Source organism: Saccopteryx bilineata, chromosome 5 (genome assembly GCF_036850765.1).
Source record: "Saccopteryx bilineata isolate mSacBil1 chromosome 5, mSacBil1_pri_phased_curated, whole genome shotgun sequence".
Taxonomy (NCBI): Eukaryota; Metazoa; Chordata; class Mammalia; order Chiroptera; family Emballonuridae; genus Saccopteryx; species Saccopteryx bilineata.
In genome coordinates this window covers 20,229,407-20,248,942 of record NC_089494.1, presented here as the reverse complement: position 1 = coordinate 20,248,942, position 19,536 = coordinate 20,229,407, and the positions used below count along the sequence as shown (strand labels likewise).

The 19,536-nt window shown below is 48.9% G+C and overlaps 1 protein-coding gene across 1 annotated transcript in view; it reads right to left on the bottom strand.

Annotated features, from left to right (window-relative positions):
* MARCHF4 (membrane associated ring-CH-type finger 4) overlaps nt 1-18,638 on the bottom strand; it is a 103,093-nt gene extending 84,455 nt beyond the window's left edge. Inside the window, exons 1-2 of the mRNA XM_066232899.1 lie at nt 18,107-18,638; nt 15,890-17,829 (exon numbers count right to left, since the gene is read on the bottom strand). Of these exons, the coding sequence (XP_066088996.1) occupies nt 15,890-16,402 (513 nt within the window). The 5' untranslated portion in view covers nt 16,403-17,829; nt 18,107-18,638. The remainder of the gene's footprint in view (nt 1-15,889; nt 17,830-18,106) is intronic.
* Nucleotides 18,639-19,536: the final 898 nt, after the last annotated feature.

Below are 19,536 nucleotides of genomic sequence, written 5' to 3'. Positions count from 1 at the left end.
TTTCAGTTCTGGAAGATAGAAGTCCAAGATCACGGTGCCTGCATAGTTGAGTTCTGGTGAGAACTCTCTTCCTGGTTTGCAGGTGGCCACCCTCTTACTGTGCCCTTACATGGCAGAAAGAGAGAAAGAGAGCTAGTCAGCTCTCTGGTGTCTCTCCTTATAAGGACACAAGTCCCATCACGAGGGCTCCAACCGTGAGACCTCATCGGAACCCAGTTAGTTCCCCAAAGCCCCATCTCCAAATACCATCATGTTGGCGGGTTAAGGTTTCAACACCTGGATTTTTGGAGAAAACAATTCAGTTCATAGCACCCACCTTAGAAGAAAGAGGGAAATGTTGGTTAAAGGAAAAAAAAAAAAAGGCTTTTTGAGTAGATCCATGAAAGTATTCAAATACCTAGTGGGTTTGGATTTCATTAATTACATTGCCTTTTGGAACCCCTACAACTGCCAGGCATGGTGAGTAATACAAAGGTGAACTGAACATGGGGAACAAGATCCCTTGAGCTCATTCGTGTCTACTAGAAAGGAGGAAAGGGGGGTTGATGGCGATGGCAGGGCAGGCAGCCTGTGGTGAATGAAGGTTATGGGAGCCCAGCCACGCGAGATGAGCTGTAGGAAGGGCGAGGTGACATGGGAGGTAGGGCTTGGAGGAGGTTAGGATTCGGGCTGGTAAAGGAAGAGGGAAAGGATATCCGGGTTGGAAATCAAAATGCAAAGTCACGGGATATATTTGGGGACTGGCAGGCAACAGGGATTGGCTAGAGTGTCTGATGGGAAGTAGGGGTGATGAGGCTGGAGGCTGGATGGAGAGGTTAGGTCCAAGTCCCGGCAATCCTTGATTGTGACCATACCACACACACAGAGTATTTAACCTTCTTTCATGACAGTAAGAAATGGGAGAGTGGACTGCTCAGAACTTATTATGTGGAGTCAGGGAGTGACCTCTTTACTGTAGGGAAGACGAGAAACTGGGCATGCTCAGGTGCCTCTGGTCCTTGCCCCCCGTGTCCTGACACTCCTCCTGCGTCCTACTGGATGCTGGTTTCACTAGCCCAGCGATTCCGCTCCTATCTTGAGCATGGCACCTTACCTCTCTGGATCTCAGGTGACACTGGTTTGTCACTTCTAAAAATTAGGAAAATAATGTCTGTTCTTCCATCCCTACCAGAGCAATATGAACGAAGGCCTCTGCACCTGAGGGGAGGGGAGGGAGCTCCTAGACCCAAAGGCTCCTTCCAGACCCCCCTGCAGTTAACAGATGAAAACTCAGTTCAGTAAATAAGAGAGTTTTTGTGGAGTTGTTATCCCCAGGCAGGTGGCCCCCAAGCATGGCCAGACCATGGGGTTCCTACAGAAAAGCCATGAAGACCAAGCTCAGAGAGGCTGGCATTGAGGGAGTAATTGTTAGAGAGGAGGAAACGCCCCCTTCTTGCTCTGTACCCTGCCCACACTTTGATCCACTCAGCTCTCTGAAGACATTTGGACTGGGTCTTTTTTTTTTTTTTTGTATTTTTCTGAAGCTGGAAACAGGGAGGCAGTCAGACAGACTCCCGCATGCGCCCGACCGGGATCCACCCGGCACGCCCACCAGGGGCCACGCTCTGCCCACCAGGGGGCGATGCTCTGCCCCTCCGGGGGCGTCTCTCTGTCACGACCAGAGCCACTCTAGCACCTGAGGCAGAGGTCATGGAGCCATCCCCAGCGCCCAGGCCATCTTTGCTCCAATGGAGCTTTGGCTGCGGGAGGGGAAAAGAGAGACAGAAAGAAAGGAGAGGGGGAGGGGTGGAGAAGCAGATGGGCTCTTCTCCTGTGTGCCCTGGCCGGGAATCGAACCCGAGACTTCCACACGCCAGGCCGACGCTCTACCACTGAGAAAAACGGCCAGGGCCTGGACTGGGTCTTAAAGCATAGCAGGGTGATTGGAAAAGCAACGAGGAGAGAGGATTCGGCCGAGTGGAGAGGAGTATGCTTCTAATGATGGGAGAGAGGGCAGACCTCGTATTGCAATATCTCAGCGCACACTACCACCTGGAGAGTTCTACCTACCATCGCTACTTGGTTACTCAAGAGTAGCTTCTCTGGTGATCCTGCTCCAGCTTTCCCAGGTACTACCAGTCACCCCCACCCCCACCCCACGCCCCATGTGGTCCTTCAGCACAATGGTCCAGGAACCCTGGCCCAAGGAACTGAGCCTACTGCCTTGTGGTTGCTTCTTAGCATGCTGGTCTCTTGCACTAGACTCTGAGCTCCCCATCTGATAGCCACGTTCTCAGAGCCTGGCACACAGTTGTGTTGACTCACTGTCTGCTGAGTGAATGGTCACATTGGTCCTTTTGCTGTCACTAGACCAGGCGAACCAGAAAAGAAATACACAACAGAACATTTTCATCTTTAACTCATGATCTTTGGAGATGAAAGATCCCTTAAGAGGTCATCAAAGTTGGTTTAATCATTGAGTGCGACTGATGAGGAGCCCAGTGGGATGCACTCAGGTCCGGTCTGTCTTGGACTCAGATCCTCGCCATCATTGTGCCCAAAGCTATCTGGTTCACGGCTAGCTCTACTTCCCTTTTCAGAAACCTGTTTAACAATCATCTTTTTGTAACATTTTATTAGCCAAACAATATGGCATACCTTTTTTGTTATGGAAAATTTCGAAGGCATATAAAAGTAGAGCAAATAGTACTATAGAATAAACCATGTAACCATCAGCCAATTTCAGCATGTTTGAACACTGGATTACTTGGAGATAGATTCCAGTGGTCAACTAAACAAACACTTTTCTACTTGAATTGCATTCATAGGAAGGATGAAAATTAATTTAAATCATGAGGAGCTTCACTCTATGTTTTTTTGAAGGGGAAGGGAAGAAAGTTTGAAATCATATCATATACTTCTCCAGAGCCCATGATTTGGTTGGTTGGTTAGTTAGTTGGTTGGTTGAATGGTTTCTAGGAGGTTTGGAGATTTTTTTTTTAATTTGTTTTTGTTTTTGCTGGCAAACACTTACTGGATGTTAGAAACAAGAAAGAAGGCCTCAGGTATTGCAAAAATGTAAGCACTGACTTTGCAAAGACTAGAGTCTCTGGAACAAAGATGTGCAAGAGGCAGCAGCAGGCAAATGGACCCACACCGTCCAGTGCCTTTTTCTTCTGAATGAAATAGTTGTATTCCACGTGCAGACACACACCCACTCCCTCTCTGCCTCAGGCTTCCCGCTCACTCCCACTCACCAATGCGCACACCACAGGAGTGGACACCTCTGCACTCTCAGCACTCCTGCTTTCTAGTTGGGACAGCTGTTTGCTAAACACTCTGGAAAACTCAGAGCCCCAGCGCTCGAAAGCATTTCTTTCTTAAGTAGCACATTGCTCCACAGAGGCTTAAGTCTACGGCTCCTGGAGGGATCACCACGGGATCAATCAAAATATACAACCCACACTCACTCAGTGTGCCCAAGTGCTGCTTTTGGGGTGTGTGAGGTTAAAAAGTGTTAAAAAAAAAACACACACACACACTGTATAATGGCCCAGGCTGTTTATGCTGCTGCTGATTAACTCTGTTTATATGCGTAAGATCCCATATTGGGGAAACTTCCCTGCACACTCAAGCCTTTTCACTGCTCAGGTGCCATTCCCAAAGCACTTAGACCCAGTCCTTAGACCTGGGAAAGCATGGAAGGCATGCTTGTCACCCTCCTTAGATAGAGGGGACAGGAGAGACCGGAGAGAAAGCTAATGTGTGTCAGGAGCTCCTTTCATGCTCTGTGGTACGTGCTGTTTACTTAATGCTCACAACAGCTCTATGAAGTAGTCTGTTCATTCACTCAATGGTACAGGTAGAAGACACTGTGATTCAGAGGATTTATTGATTTGCTCAAAGCCGTGCAACTAGGGAGTAATAGGGCCTGGACTCTAAGCCAAGTTTTTGTAACTACCAAACCCAGGCTCTTTTTCCTATATGGGTAATTCCCAGGTTTTCCAAGTATGAGAACATCCCTCCCCCCATGCACATTTAAATGATTTTTGTTTTTTAATTACTCATTTTTCAATGATTTCACATTCACTTAAAAAAAATCTTGTAAAACACCAGGAATTCCAACAAACCCTTCACTTGGTTTTCCCAGCAGGTAACATCTTCCAGAACTGTAATACAACGATCAAAACTGGGAACTTAACATTGACATGATACTATTAACTAACTTACCCCCCTTATTCGAATGTCACCAACTGCCCCACTGATGTGCTTTATCTGGTCCAGAATCCAATTCAGATTACACATTGTATTTAGTTGTCACACCTCCTTAGATGCCTCCAGTCTGGGACATTTCTCCCATTGTTCTTCATCTGTCATGACCCTGACCCTTTTGGAAAGTACTGGCTGGTTGTTTTGTAGAATTTCCCTCAATTTGGATTCCTTTTCATGTCTAAAGTTTCCCAAAGCTTCTAGTGACTCTAGTTGTACTATGTATAGTATTGATAGAATACTTTATTGACACGATGCTGCACTAAAGTATAGGATGCTTTTGAATGTGTTCATCACAATGGCTTTCATATGCAATTGAAAAAAAAGTATGCAGATTTGTGAGGTACTTTTCACTTAGGCTACCAGCGGGGTGTGGGCATATTTAGTTTCATCTGTTCCCATAATGTCTTGGCAGCTCCACCTGAGGCTAGCCCACAGTTATTCGCACACCAACGCAGAAATTCTCAAAGGAAGTTGGAAGACAATAGAAAGCTGGTGAGGTCAGATAACAACATTAATTGTGAATTTATTGTATGTTTGTATTCCACACTGTGCCAAGACTTGCATTATCTCATTTGAGCCATTTGAGTTTCACGACAACCTGCGAGACAGATGCTACTGCTGCCATTCCCAGTCTACAAGGGAGGACAGGAAGATTCTGAGTCTGTCGGTGACTTCCTCAACGTCCCACACCTACTGCACGACAGCACTGGGATTGGAAAGCAGTTCTGCTTGGCCATGAAAGCCCCATGTTCTTATCCACTGTGTTCATTTTCTTCAGAAGCCTTTCTGATTCTTTGCGTTTGCTGTTTCTATGCCTGGAACAGTCTTCATTTCCTGTTTTCCAAATTCTTTCCCTGATCCAACTTCCAGATCCAGTTCTAAGTTCATTCTTCCAGGGAGACTTAGTCTATCAGCAGAGGCAGGGGTAGGATTCATACCAGCCCCAGGATTGGTTGCCACCTGATGTGGCTTAGAAGAAGACAACAGTACTAAGAAGGACTGGACGTTCCTGAGTACAACCTCCTCCTTTCATAAGTGAGGAAATAGCAAAACACAGAACTGTTCATTGTGTGCTTCCAGTGGTCAGGCCGTGTGTGATCTCATTTGACTCTTACAACAACCTAAGAGGGAGGTACTAACACTGTGGAGGGGGAGACCGGAAGCGCTCGCTCAGACCTGATTTCCTCTCTATCCAGACACCCAAGAGGACGACACTCCCTACCCCTATTGCTATTAGGCAGAGGTATGTTTTTAGGTCCAGCCAATGAGTTGTAGGCAAAAGTAGTGTCGTTCATCCCTGAGCAGAAGCACCTCATTGTTTGTATTCAGTGAGCTGTGAGGGAGCGCGCTGTGTAACATCTGTTGTCCTATCCTGCTGGGGGACTCTGGGGCTTCCCCAGGGAGGCCCCTGGTTTGACTTTGCTCAAGAATTCCCTCCAAACATACCATATTTTCCCATGTTGAGACGCACCCTTTTAAAAAAAATTTTTGAGGTCTAAAATCTTGGTGCATCTTATACAGCGGTTATAGATTTTTTTTTTTTAACGTGCATTCCCACTTTTTTCCGCTTGCTTTTTTTTTATCTCCAAATTTTGGGCCCCAAAATTAAGGTGCATGTTTTCCATGGGAGCGTCTTATACATGAGTGATACGGTGATTCAGGAGTGGGAACTGATGGTTGTCTTAGCCAGGCAAATGAACACTACCAGGGCAGCAGACAAACCTCCAGTGCTCTGACTTAACGCAAGTCTAGTTTGCGTTTCCCTCATGTTACAGTCCCATATGGGTGAGACTCTTCCACCTTGCGGCTCCCCCACCCGAAACGCGTAGCTCTCAGGTCACGGAGGCAGGGACAGCGAGCTGAAAGAGGCCTCCCTTCCCGCCTCTGTGCGGAGGGACGCGCGTCACTTCCTTTCCAGGCACGTGGTCCGTGCCCTCCCTTCTTCTCCGGTGCGCACACCCCTGTTCCTTGTATGTCTGGGAACCTCAGGGCGGGTGGAGGCATTTCTCCTCCCCATTTAGCTGCCTCTTCAAACATGCCCCACACACTGTATTCCTGAAGCAATCACCTACTTCAGAATTGTTGGGTTGAGTTGACCGTGCAGACTCCGGGGCGGCACCCTGGAACTGTGGCCTTGGACTCTGCGTCGCCCCTTCCCGAGGCCCTTCTGGGCACCCCACGAATGTCTCAGAACTACTGCTGGAAAGCGTGCAGCTCAGGTCAATGTGACCCAAACTTCAGTCACTTCTTTTCAATTGATTCGCGTGCCTTCTTTATACTTAACATTTTTCTTAAGTGTCTTACATATTTACTTATAAGTTTACTTATAAAGGAGAGTTTTTTGCCACTACCATATATATATTTAAAAACTGGTATCATTTAAAATATATATATATATTTAAAAACTGGTATCATTTACCAAAGAAAGAATAAATAGACAGACAGGCCGTGGTACATCCGTATCAGAAAATATTATTCAGAGCTAAAAAGAAATGTGCTATCGAGCCATGAAAAGACATGGAGGAACTGTGAATGCATATTACTACGTGAAGGGAGCAATCTGCAAAGGCTACATACTGTCTGATTCCAACTACATGACAGTCTGAAAAAGGCCAGTCTGTACTGCCTAGAGTTCCAGGTTGGAGCATAGGGATGAATAGATGTATTTTTAAGGCAGTGAAATTACTCTGTTTGAGTCTATAATGGTAGATCCAAGCCATTTATGCATTTGTCAGAACCCTTAGGATATACAAGACCAGGAGGGAACCCCAGTGAAACACAGACTTTGCGTGACAATGTGTCATGTTAGTTCATCCATTGTAACAAATGCACACTGTGGTGCAGGATGTAGATGGTCAGGGAGGCAATCTAAGGAGTGGGAAGCAGGAAAGTTTATGAGAACTCTGTACTTTCAGTTCAGTTTTGCTTGAAACCTGAAACTGTTTAAAATATGTATCTATAGCCTGACCAGGCGGTGGTGCAGTGGATAAAACATTGGACTGGGACGCAGAAGACCCAGGTTTGAAACCCTGAGCTCGCCAGCTTGAGCGTGGGCTCATCTGGTTTGAGCAAAACTCACCAGCTTCAGCCCAAGGTTGCTGGCTTGAGCAAGGGGTCACTTGGTCTGCTGTAGCCCCCCTGGTCAAGGCACATATGAGAAAGCAATCAATGAACAACTAAGGTGCCGCAACAAAGAATTGATGCTTCTTATCTCTCTCCCTTCCTGTGTGTTTGTCCTTCACTCTTTCTCTGTCTCTGCCACAAAAAATAAATAAATATAAAGTCTATTAGTTTTTTTTTTTTAAAGAATAGCTACACACAAATACAAACAAAACAAGATTAACAAAGTCTAGCTAGATATTACAGTGCATCCAAAGGCTCTGAGCCTGGTGCCTCCTCTCTTTGTTTACAAAAGAGATTGACAAGTGTTAGAAAGGTGTTAAAGACACATTATCACTCCAATGAGATTTTAAAATCCTGGACATAATCGTAAGCCATGAGAGCAAACTGAAAAGAACAATGTTCTCACTTGAGGATCAACGTTATTTAAACTTCACGTCATGTCTGTCTGGGGCAGCCATCCCATCTGAGGCTCTCAGAGACACTAGTCTAGGGACGAGCCTGAATGCAAACATCTTGCTGTCATAATTTGAGGGGTTTTTCCTGCCACTTCCTCTCCACACTCCTCTGGGTGCAGGGTCTTCTCCTGCCCACTAGGGACTCAGAACCTGGGAAACCTGGGAAAATGTCTTTCTACACAGTTCATGCTAAGAGAGTGCTGCCTACTAAAGCTCTGTCAGGAACATGGTGGTGGTGACGGAGATGGCTGAGGACAGCTACGCTGGGAATGAGGGACCCAGGCAGGGGAAAACAGAAGTTCAGCTGGGTCGTTAGGCCAGAGCCAAATGTCTGCTGAACAGAGACACTGGTTCTAAATGTGCATCCCTGGTGTCAGGCACAAAAACAGCTGGGGATTTACTGTGGTTGCAGATAACAGCATCTGATGTCTTTAAGGCGTTAGTAGTAGGAAGAGCAGCAAGTGTGCTCCAGGGGTCCCACGCCAGGTCTCTGAGTCACACTGAGAGAATGGGGGTATCGCTCCCCTTTAATGGACAGCTGCTGCGTGCCCAGACGTTCATACATGTCTACACCTTACAACAAGTGTTCAAGCTCAGATTGTATTCCTGTTTTGTAAACAAGGAAATATAGGTCTAGGAAAGTTAAGTAAGTTGCCCAAGACCACCCAGCTGGGAAGGGCCCAGATTGGCCGTGTCTTTCTGACTTGGAAGCCTCTCTTCTTCTCATTATCCTGCGATAGAAGGAGAATACTCTGTTTCTGGCCAAGTGGTCTCCAGCCAGCGTAATGATACTATGATTACTAGGACGAGAATCATCACCATGTGTCCTTGTAGAGTCAGAAAATGAGTCTGGACAGGGTAGAAGGACTCGTAAGGGCTCATCCCTATTCCCTCTGCCTGGCTCTTTAACTTGCATTCACACACAAATATACCTTCTACCATGTGTATACGAGGGACCAAACATCAGTCCTGGAGTGAGCATGTGCCAGGAAGGAGGGGAGGGGTCAACAAACACTGAGCCCCTACTGTATGCACAGCCCGAGGCTAGCTGCTATGGTGGCTGCAACAGGCTTCCTTTGGAGAAACTGATGTTGATTTTCTTCGTTCGCATCCAAAGTAACCTCTCCACGAAGAAGGAAACTGATCTGAACTGTGCTCCTCAACACCTCTGAGCACAGCCCCCTGGAGAAATCCTCATTAGAACCGTGAGCTGGGTCCAAGACTGGGGCCCACATGTTCCCCTCATGAGCTTGGGTCCTGGAAAGGGACAGAAGCCTTATTTGCAGAACCCCCTCTATTTTTCTAACAGTTTGTATTACTCAGTTTTCCCTATTGTGTCGCGAGGCAGTCAGTTCCATGTGCACCCCAACCTCACTTTTCACACATGCAGAGGGAGCTATCGCATGTGTATTCAGCATAGCTGCACACGTCGACGCCGTCTTACATATGGCACCTCTCAGAGGGGGGTGGGGTGCAGCTCAGCTGACCAGCATCCACTTGCCAGCTCCTTTACATCCGGGCTCGCTTCCAACTTGGCTTCCATCCCAGCAAACAAGAAGCAGCTCGCTCATTCCCACACTCCTTCTAGTATCCTCTCCCCATCAAACCTACTCTCCCTCCCCCAACTCACAAGCTGCAACTGGGCTTCTCCAACATACCAGCTGGAAAAGAGAGGGGGCAGAGGGAGGGGAAAAGAGAGAGGGAGGGAGAATTTTCAATGTCTCCTCTTTCTTCTCCCAGGCTCCTTTGAAATGCATGTTTCACTCTTGCCCTAACCAGTTGTATTAAAGTGACTCTGTATGGGGAATCTCAGCTAGAAGCCACACCCAGTAAATTAGCCAGCCCACCACAAGGAGACGCAGGCTGGAAAGAAAAGAAGGATTATCCCAAAGTGTCTACTGTTAGAGGATTTACGGACCACTGAGGTGACAATCACTCCCCACTGTCAGGACACCAGGTGTCTCCTCTATTCCAATCCCTAATTTGGTTCGTGGAAGCGAGACAGATGCACTCAGCGTTTGATTTGTTTGCATGTACATGTGTGCACCTGTAAATAATGGAGAGCTAAATCTGGGAGATACTAGGGAACCGATGGTTGGGTATGAACATTCTTCCATCATCTCCCAGTGAAGAATTGGAACACTGGTGGATTTTTATGGACACAGGGTGGAGACCGTCCTTTGCAATCTTTGCTGAAGACACATCTGCACGCGCCATGTACCACATACACTGGCACTGGATACCCTGGGATGAGAATGACCCCTGGAGTTGGAAAGGGCTGCAGGCTCGTCTCTTTCTGCTTGGATTAAAAATCTCTCTGGACATGTCATTGTAATGAAGCCCAGCTCTCAAGCTCAGAAGGGATCTTGAGGATCACGAATCCCAGTCACCCATGTGAGCCCCCTTCCCTAACAGCCCGCACTATCTGGGCACAGCTTTGGTAGGAAGTGCGGTCAAATAGCAAAACACAAGTTGGCGTCTCTGGAGATTCCATCACTGGCCAAGGCCTGCCCTTCGTGGTCCCACAGAACAGGTATCTTCTGCCCCCTCTTCTGCCCAGCACACCTCCCGCCTTTGATATCAGTACCTTTTCCCCTTGTCTTTTCTCCCCAGTGCCTCTACCTGTGGAGCTGCCCACTGAATGAGCTCTAGAGGCACATTCATTCAACAAATGCTTTAGACTGCAGGTGTCCCCAAACTACAGCCTGCTGGCCCGCATGCGGCCCCCTGAGGCCATTTATCCGCCCCCTGCTGCACTTCCGGAAGGGGCGCCTCTTTCATTGGTGGTCAGTGAGAGGAGCACTGTATGTGGTGGCCCTCCAACGGTCTGAGGGACAGTGAACCGGCCCCCTGTGTAAAAAGTTTGGGGACCCCTGTTTTAGAGTATAAAGCAGGTGTCAGGGACTAGATTGGGAACTGATGACCCAAGGATGAGTAAATACACCAAGTTGCTGCTTCCAGGGCTTTCACAGCCCTCTGCAGTGCCCCCCTGAGGCCCAGGCAAGAGGGTTTCTAGCTTTAGAGGACCCCACTCTGCCTCTTCTTCAGCTGCACCCTTCCCAGAGAGCGAGGAGTCTGCAGAGTCAGGGAGCCACACCCCTCTTCTAGGACATGCACCATTCATGGGACTCTGAATTTCTCTTTCTTGGGCCATGAGTTTGCTCCCAAGACCTTCAAGATTCTTCCAGTTAAACAGAAGAGAGACAAGGGAGAGCTGTTTGGGAGTGGCATGCATAGAGATTGGACAAGCCAGATGGAATGTCCACTTGCATGTGTCCAAGGCTCATCATGGATGGAGCCAGCAGTTGGAAAGGGGACCAGAGTGGCCTACAGTCCAATATCCCTACCGGGCTGGCACAGAGCTAAGAGGACTCATAACAGTTCTGAATTCAAACCTGTCTTCCAGGATGTTTTGAAGGTATATTTGTCAGGGTAGGAAAATAAGATGCACTTTATTTAACAGATTGTTTGCTGGATTTATTACTTTTAAGCATCTTGACCTATGACATGTGAGCCTTTATCTATACTCTTGCCCAAGGGTCCATGAATGTTAGGGCTGGGTCTGTTCTTTGTGGAGACAAATATTAATTAATCACACAGCGAAATGTCAAATTGTGGTAAGAAAATAATGCACCATTTGGGTCTCTTCTAAAATGCTCTATTTGAGCTCTACTTCCAGGGTTCTCATTGCATCTTGAGGTCTCCAGGTTTTTTTAAAGCTCTGCAAAGACCCTTGTCTTACTCTCCAAGAACCCAAAACACTAAATATTCCACACTATTCCTACTGCTTTTGAACACGGAGCTCCAGGGACACAGACCCCGGGAAGAATGAGAGGTAGACAATGCTCATTAATCTCTGCCAGTCTCATTTCCTGTTTCCCATCAGGTCCAAAGCAGGTGCCCTTCCACCACCACGGCCGTGGTGGATCTTATCCTGGTACCCACTTCCAGGTGCTCCACAGCTGGCCCGGCCTGGGAGGCGGTTTCACCTCTGTCCAGGTACCCTTGTGTCTCCTCACATCTCTTCTGCTTCTAGCTTTCTAAACTCAGTCTGTTTCATCTCACTTGGTCCTCAAGCAGCAACAGGCAAGAAGCCTTGTCTGACTAATTGGAGAAAAGGTAGCGAATTCTCCCACTTGCCTCTCTGAATAGGCACCCCACACGCTAGCCGCTTTGAAACATGCATCCCTTTCTTGGACCCGATTTGACTGTAATTCACCTGCGACTCACTGCGTGTTCTTGATCTCGATCTGCCTCTGTGATGTCTGGGTTAGACTGTGCAACTCCCAGAGGGCAGGGCCACATTGTCCCTGTGCCTTTAGACCCTGCTCAGCAGAGCAGCAGGAATAGGTTGGCACTTAATAAAGACACTTGATGGTGGAAACAGGAGCAGCACTCTGCCTAGAGCACTGCGAGTGCACAAGAAACAAGCTACGAACACAACCAGACCACGATCACAGCAGCACTCCTGCCAGACCGGGAGCCAGGAAACAACTTTTGCCTCTTCAATGAGGCAGAGGGTATATTCCCTTGCTTCTGAGACAACAACGCACTGTGACAATCCTGCTTTAGCCATGCTGACTGATCGGAGGCGCCGAAGGACCTTATGAACTGGAACCTATTGTCCTTATCCCGGTTCTACAAATGAGGCACAGAGAGGCTCTGCCGTTTGTTCAGTCTCAACCTGGGGCCATCCGGCTTCAGAGACCTCAGCTTACCCACCAAGGTTCACTGTGCCTCGAAGTGAACTAGGGACGGAGAGTGAAGGGATGGCAACTGGGTTCTTGTCTCACACTCTCATGGACCCTTGACCCCTGTCCAACCTGAATGAATGGCTGAGAGAAAGAGTGGGCACTCGATCAGCTTTCCAGTATGAAGCCACGCTGTCTCTCAGAGCATTTGCTCACACCTGTCCCTCCCTGTCCTCTTGTCCTCTCCTCTGTTTCTCAAACATGCTCAGCTTGTTCACACTGAGGCCTTTGCACCTGCTGTTGCCTCCATCTGGAGCGTCCTTCCTCAGACCTATGCGCCAGGGGGTCCTTCTCATCATGCAGGTGTCGGCTCAGAGGGCTTAGGAAGGCTGCTCCTGATCGCGCTATCTCATGTAGCTGCTTCTTTCCCAAGCCCTCCCTTTTATTCCTGTCCCTCTCACTTTTCTGTTTCACTTTCATTGGGGCACTCAACACCATCTAAACTCACCTGATTTATCTGGTAGTTTGTCAATTTCTGCATCTCCACTAGACTGTCAGATTCCGGAGAGCAGTTTCATCTGTTTCGTCCAGTCCTGGATACTCAGTGCCTACAACATCACCTGACACGCTGTAGATGCCTACTCCTTAGGTAGTAAACGTGTGGATGAATGAATAATACAAAACCCTTTAAAAATACGTGGTGCTATTTGGACCCTTTCATCGCCCTTCACCACATACATTATAAGCCCTTGGCAGAAAGAGACCACATGTCATTTCTGGCAGTCCTTTAGCCCTTGGAATAGTGGCAAAGGACTGGCGAGCTGTTCGGTCCCTTTGTTTAGGCGGAGAAAGGACCAAGACATTCCGCCCCAAGATTAAACAGTCTGCACTCCTTCCCAGGACACGTGGGGACAATTGCTGGACAGCTCTCTCCCTGAACAAAAACGAAGACACTGAAATCTCAGCTTCACTCTCCACCCCCACCCTCTCTCTCCCTCTCTCCATTCTCTAGAAAGTTTTCCCCACCTCCTCCCTCTTTGTCTCCCTTCCTCATTGAAATGCTATGGAGGAAAATGAACAAAAAAAGTGAAAAAATGTGTTCTCTATCTAACCTACGTTTCTCTTAATACTTCTATATCACAGTCTTCTTATAATCTCCTGGTTCCTGTACAGATAAAGCAAACACCCCAAATATAATAATTATATGCAGGAAATACTTGATTTGATCCTATCTTAATGCTGACACAATATCTTATTTTTTCCATATAATAATAGAACCCATTCTTTCCCAATGTTAGCTTTTTAAGTCAATGCTTTCTTTATGACACATCATAAAAATAATAAACAAGAAAGAAAAGCTCCTAATCTCTGATCCAACACTGTATAGCACATGAGAGTGTTTCAAAATATTTTTAATGATTTCATTCTTTTCTCAACAAAATACTGCTTTTTCGTGATCAAAATACATGCTATTATATTTTAATCCCTTTCAAGGCATTTTTCATGCTCATTACCTCCTGGATCTTCCCAACACATATAAGAAAATGAGAGGGGACAGAAAAAGGTGTCTTGAAATCACAGAAGTTGGAGAAGGGACCCAGAAGCATAAAGCTATTTGAAGTTCACACAGCAGGTGAAATACCATCCAAAACAGGCTTCAGATCCTGCTGTTCTCTGTGGACAAGGATGCTCTTACTAGAAGCCACCCTGCCAGGAGCCCCTATGACATGCAGACCTGAGCCAGCACAGATGGGAGAAGAAAGAAACCACAAACAATTCCTTCTTTTGGAACAGTTGAGGCTCCTGATAGGGGCAAGGTCCTGACCAGGTGTGCTCTCCCAAAGTGAGCCATCCTCTTGCTTCCAGCTGAGCCATTCCGCCGTGTCTGCTGAGGCCCAACACTGGAGCTGAAGGACTGTACGAACGGTACTGAGTAGGGATGCTGGACCTTCTTCCCTAACAGGAACCCTCCGCTCTGGGCAGTTCTTCACCTAGACTTCAGGCAATCCTCATCACAAGTAGGAGGAATCCAGCCTTCAACCTCTCAGAGATGATTCATTCTCCCTGAGACCTACATCTCCTCCCCTCATAATGCCCAGGCTGTGACCCTAGTCATCATCTATTCCTGAAGTGCCTTCTCCATTCAGAACAGAGATCAAGTGAATGAAAATGTCAACTAAACTTCTCACAGAGCCAGCCCTCAACAAGGACCAGGACCACCTGGGAACACCACATGGCATCCTAATGCACTGACATTTGTTCGGGGGGGGGGCACCCAGAAGTCTTCCCTTCACTTCCGGGGAATCAGAGAAGAAGTGGCTGATGTGATCACTTAACCTTGCCCAAGGTGCAAGTGAATATTGTTTCACCAGCATGACTGACTAGATTGGATTTTCAGATCTGGGATGCTATGGAAAGTGTTGTTACAATACGACTCTAGAAGAATGTGAACGTGCTGTCCATCACTGCAGATACTAGAATGGAAGTGGAGCTCAAAGGAGTGGAGTAAGTATGTCAGTGAAAATCTGAATGAATGGGGTAGTGAGAACTCTCAGACTTGGGAAGACTCTGGTTGATGAGGTACTTGCCATCCCCTATCCTGGACTGGGAGAGTTGAAGGGACAATCTAAGTTGAAGTGCTTCAGGCTTGAAAAGGGGAATGGATATGACAAGATTCCCTACTGGCTTCTCTGTTTCCCTTAAACTCACTCTCACTCCACTTACCTATTTGCTTTCAACCTATGAAAAACTTGAATCTGCCAAGAAGTGTCTTAGCAAACTGTAGCCTTCTTGGCCTGAGAATCTCTGTCCATTTCCTCTGCAGTGACTAAAGCACACTGCTGAAAATGCAATATAATATGGGAGGGGACAGTCTCAAAATGAAAGAACAGGTACAGGCTCGGAGGGTTTCAGTCTGTGAGGGTAGGGAAAGAGGACAAGATCTCTGCACACTTTCATGGAGCGAAGAAGTTTGAACCTGGGGCTGAAGATGGGCTAGGGTAAATGTCACTAACAACAAATCAGATAAAAGGGTGTCTTTACAACAAGCATGAATGGACCACCAACTTCCATCATTTCATTGCTTCTGATTTCTGGATCTTCTATTCTGAGGACACTTATGAAATTTCTGCATGGAAGGAAATATGCAAAAACCAGGATACAGCTGAGCCACCAAACAGGCTCTGTCAGGCACCAGACACCTCTTGGGAAAACTTAACCAGAAGAAACATCATTGAGGAAACCCTTAAAACTTATAGTCCACACATTAGACACAACATAATGGCTCCCCAGAGCAAGCAGGTGAGGAGCGAGCCACCTGCAAGATCTGGAGACACCACAGGAAAGGAGGTAAAGGGGAAACGGGCTCACCTGTTCTGGCCCCTGGAAGCAGATGCGGCACAGCGGAGTCCTCATGCCACTGTCCAGGCTGCTGCCCAGTGAGTAGCGATCCTCAGCCTTCCCCTTACAGAAGTCATCTGAGGAGGCACTGCTGAGCAGTGAGCCAGGTGGCTCTGTGGCTGGGCCACCCCAGTCATCCTCCACAGAAGGTGGCAGCGGTGGCAGAGGAGGGGTCTCCCTGCCCACTCCTTCTCGAGGGCCCCTCCAGCCTGCCCACCCTCCGGCACCCAGAGCTGGAGGAAGGGTGTTGTTGTTGGCCGTCAAACCGGGGGGCTGGGGATCGCCGTGCATGGGCAAGGGCGCTGGAGGGGGGCGCCGCAGGAGGAAAACCTTCAGGTCATTGAAGAGCATGCGGCAGCGGCACTTGAGGAGACCCTGGTGGCGCAACATCTGGGGAGCCGGAGTGCACAGTCCACAGCGGTACCAGGCACAGCAGTAGCAGCAGCAGCACCACCAGAGCAGCCCGCTCAGGGGCATCAGCATGTACCCAGTGGAAGCAGAGAGCCAGGAAAGGGCAGCTGGAGTCTCGACAGAAAACAGGATGGTTCGGGGAGGTCCACCGCGTATCTGTGTTATGCTGGAGTCTGCTTTCTCACTGGCTCCTCTTAGAGCCCCTCCAACTAACAAATAAATTGCCCCCAGGACTGAGGGCTGCAAGTCACTGACTCTGAATTTCACCTGGAAAGCCCAGTAATAAACGGTTTCTAGCCCTCCACCCTTACCAGTCCAAGTTGAGGCTTTGCTCAAGGTGCCTCCTTTCTGCCTTTGACTTGGGGGCACCAGTAGGGGCAGAGGGGTAAAAAAAAAATGTTGAGGATAGGCTGTTAGGGCCTTGAGAAGGTCTGATTGTTAAAAAGTTCCCCAGGAGATGATTATTGGGTTTGCTCTCAAATTCCTAGGCAGTAGGATTTTTTTTTTCTTGTATGAAAAAAAAAAAGTAGGGAAGATTATAAATCAAATTTGGAGTGGACTGAGCTGGGATTAGGGCAAGCTAGCTCAGTGAAGAATTGAGGACTACACGTGTGAGAGAAAAGATTGTTTTCCTCAGGTAGCAAAAGATTGGTTGTGTGTGTGTGTGTGGGGGGGGGTTGAGGTAAGGTTGGGACGAGTTTTAATTCTCCTGGGCAGAAAATTGGGGCAATTAACCCCAGAAGCACCAGCCTTGGTTTTAAGAGAGCAGTTGGAGGGGGGGAGGGGTTGCAGGTGAACTTGGGCCAGGGGCTTGTGCTTTGCCTCCGCAGCCAAAGGGCTGCCCAGAAAGGGGACGCCAATTAGGAGGCTAGAGGTGGGGAAGGAGAAAGAAAGGGGAAAAAAGAAAAGATCTTTTAACCCTTACAGAGCACCTTCTTCTTGAGTATGAAGATCCTAGCTAGAAGGGTGTGAGTGAGGGGCAGGAGGCACCGGAGCAGAGAAAAGGGGTGCAGAAGAGGGGCTTGGAGGACGAGACGGAAGGAAGGAGTAGTTACATGAACTCGGCCCCCGGTCTACCCCAGCGGCCCTCGGTAAAGCCGTGGCCCCTCCCCGGGGCTCCATCAAAGGTCCTCTCCGGCGAGAGACAAGGGCGGGGAGAAGGGCAGGGCCGGGCGGGCGAGTGGTGGCCTTGCGTTCTCCTCCTTTTCCTTCGCTGCTGGGCGGCTGTCGCCTTCCTCGTCTGGCTCCGGGCGTGCCCGCGGCCGCCGAGGCTGCTGTGGAGGCGGTGGCGACTGCCGGTCGGCGTCCGGGTGTCTCCGGGGCGGGGGCTGCTCTGGCTCGTCCTCGGGCTGCTGCTCGCCGACCGGCGCGGCCGCGACTTCAGGCTTCATGATCCGCCTTCTCCTTCTCCTCCTTCCCGGGGGGCCGGCCCTGAGCCCCCGCGCCGGGGCAAGGCTGCCATGCAACCCGAGGCGAGGCAGGCGTAAGGGTGGGGGCGGCTGAGGAGCGAGAAAGGGGGGGGGTAATAAAAATGAAATGATACTAGCAGCAGCAGCAGAAGAATTCGATTCTCAAATAATCGGGAAAGAGTGCTTCTGAAGGGGTGGGGGCGACGGAGGGCGGCCGCCGGGTCTTCACGGCAGCCCTGTCCCCGCTACCCCCCACCCACCCACCCAAGGGCGGCCTCGGCCGGCTCTCCGCGCCCCCCTGCCCCTCCCCCAAGCCGCCACTCCCTCCTCTCCGCTGCCTCTGGCTGGCTGGGCTCGCTGTTGCTACCTCTCCTCGCAGATGCGACGAGGTAAGGCTTGCTTGCGGTGCCAGTTGAAGGTGGGGAGAGGGAAACGAAGCAGCGTGGCCCAGGTGGGATGCAGTCAGCACTTAGCTCCGGCGAGGTCCTCGCGACTCCCCCCAAAACCGTAGATAAATATATCTCTTATAAAAAGGCGAGAGAAAGCAAATCAGATTCCAGGCTGTCTCCAGGTGTTGTCTGGTCTTCCGCCGTTGCTCAGCACCCGCCGCCTCGGCTGCTACCCCTTTGGCTCAGTTCCCAAAGGGGTGGTGCTGGAAGAGAGGCGGCGTGGGCTGTGTGTGAGTTGACCGTCCGAAGACTGGCAACAATGTTCCCAGAGCGAAGAGAGCAGCGAGCGATCCGCCGCCGCCGCCGCCGCTGCTGCATTCAGCACCCCGGGCGAGTGGACAGCTCCCACCCAGACCCCCGCGCGCCGGGCAGGTGGGGGCCTGTCGCAGACGCCGCGGAGGGATGGAGGAGGGAAAGGGGGTGAGAGGCAAAGAGACTGGAGGGCGTGAGAGCGAGAGGAGAGAGGAACCGAGCGAGGGAAAGGGGTGGGGAGGGACCAAGGGAAATGGAAGGAAGGAGGAGAGGGAGGGATTTAGAAAGGCAGGGAGGAGGGAACAAAGCGGAGGGAGAGGGAGAAAGGCAAGTAGGTTGGAGGGTAGCGATTCAGGTATTAACGTGTATTCCCACCCCCCCACCCCCCCCAGCTGGAAAGTATCAGTGGATAGCATGGTTGTAGAATTTATTCCCACTATACACTATCACTACCCTCCTCAAGGCACATACACAGACTTCTACATCTGAACCTGCTCTACTCAACCTGCACATTGCCCTGCTCATATAAACGTTTTAAGCAGACATCACTCTGCAAGCTTTGGAAGAGAGAAAGTTTTGTGATTCTCGCGCTGATGTGGGGACTTAATGGAGAACAAGCCCTTCGTGATTAGGAACTAATGAAAAAGAAATACTTTCAACACGGAGGGAAAGTATTAAGTTCCAGAGATTCTTTTTTTGGGTCAGTGATGGCATATAGTAGGTGCTCAATGCATATTTGTTGAATGGATGATGACCACCACCATCACCACAGTTATCATTAATTACTCCGAGCCATTGACCTCTTTCTATCGTAGAGCGGAAGAGTCTAAAGTAATATTGCAGCCTCATCTTAACTAATATTTCCAGCCTTTCACTGAGACGTTGACAAGAGGTCATTTGAAATAGATTTGAATTTCTCTTCTTATTTCTGCATCTGACTCATGTCACCCTGCCCTGTTCTTCTCAAGAAGTTTCTAGTGAGCAGAAAAGTAGGAAATTAGTAGAAAAATAGCCCCCAAATGTGAAGAGCAAGAAAAATAAGAAGTGGTCTGTACAAATACTCAATGTTCGCACATTGCTTTCTTGCCTTTTCTCA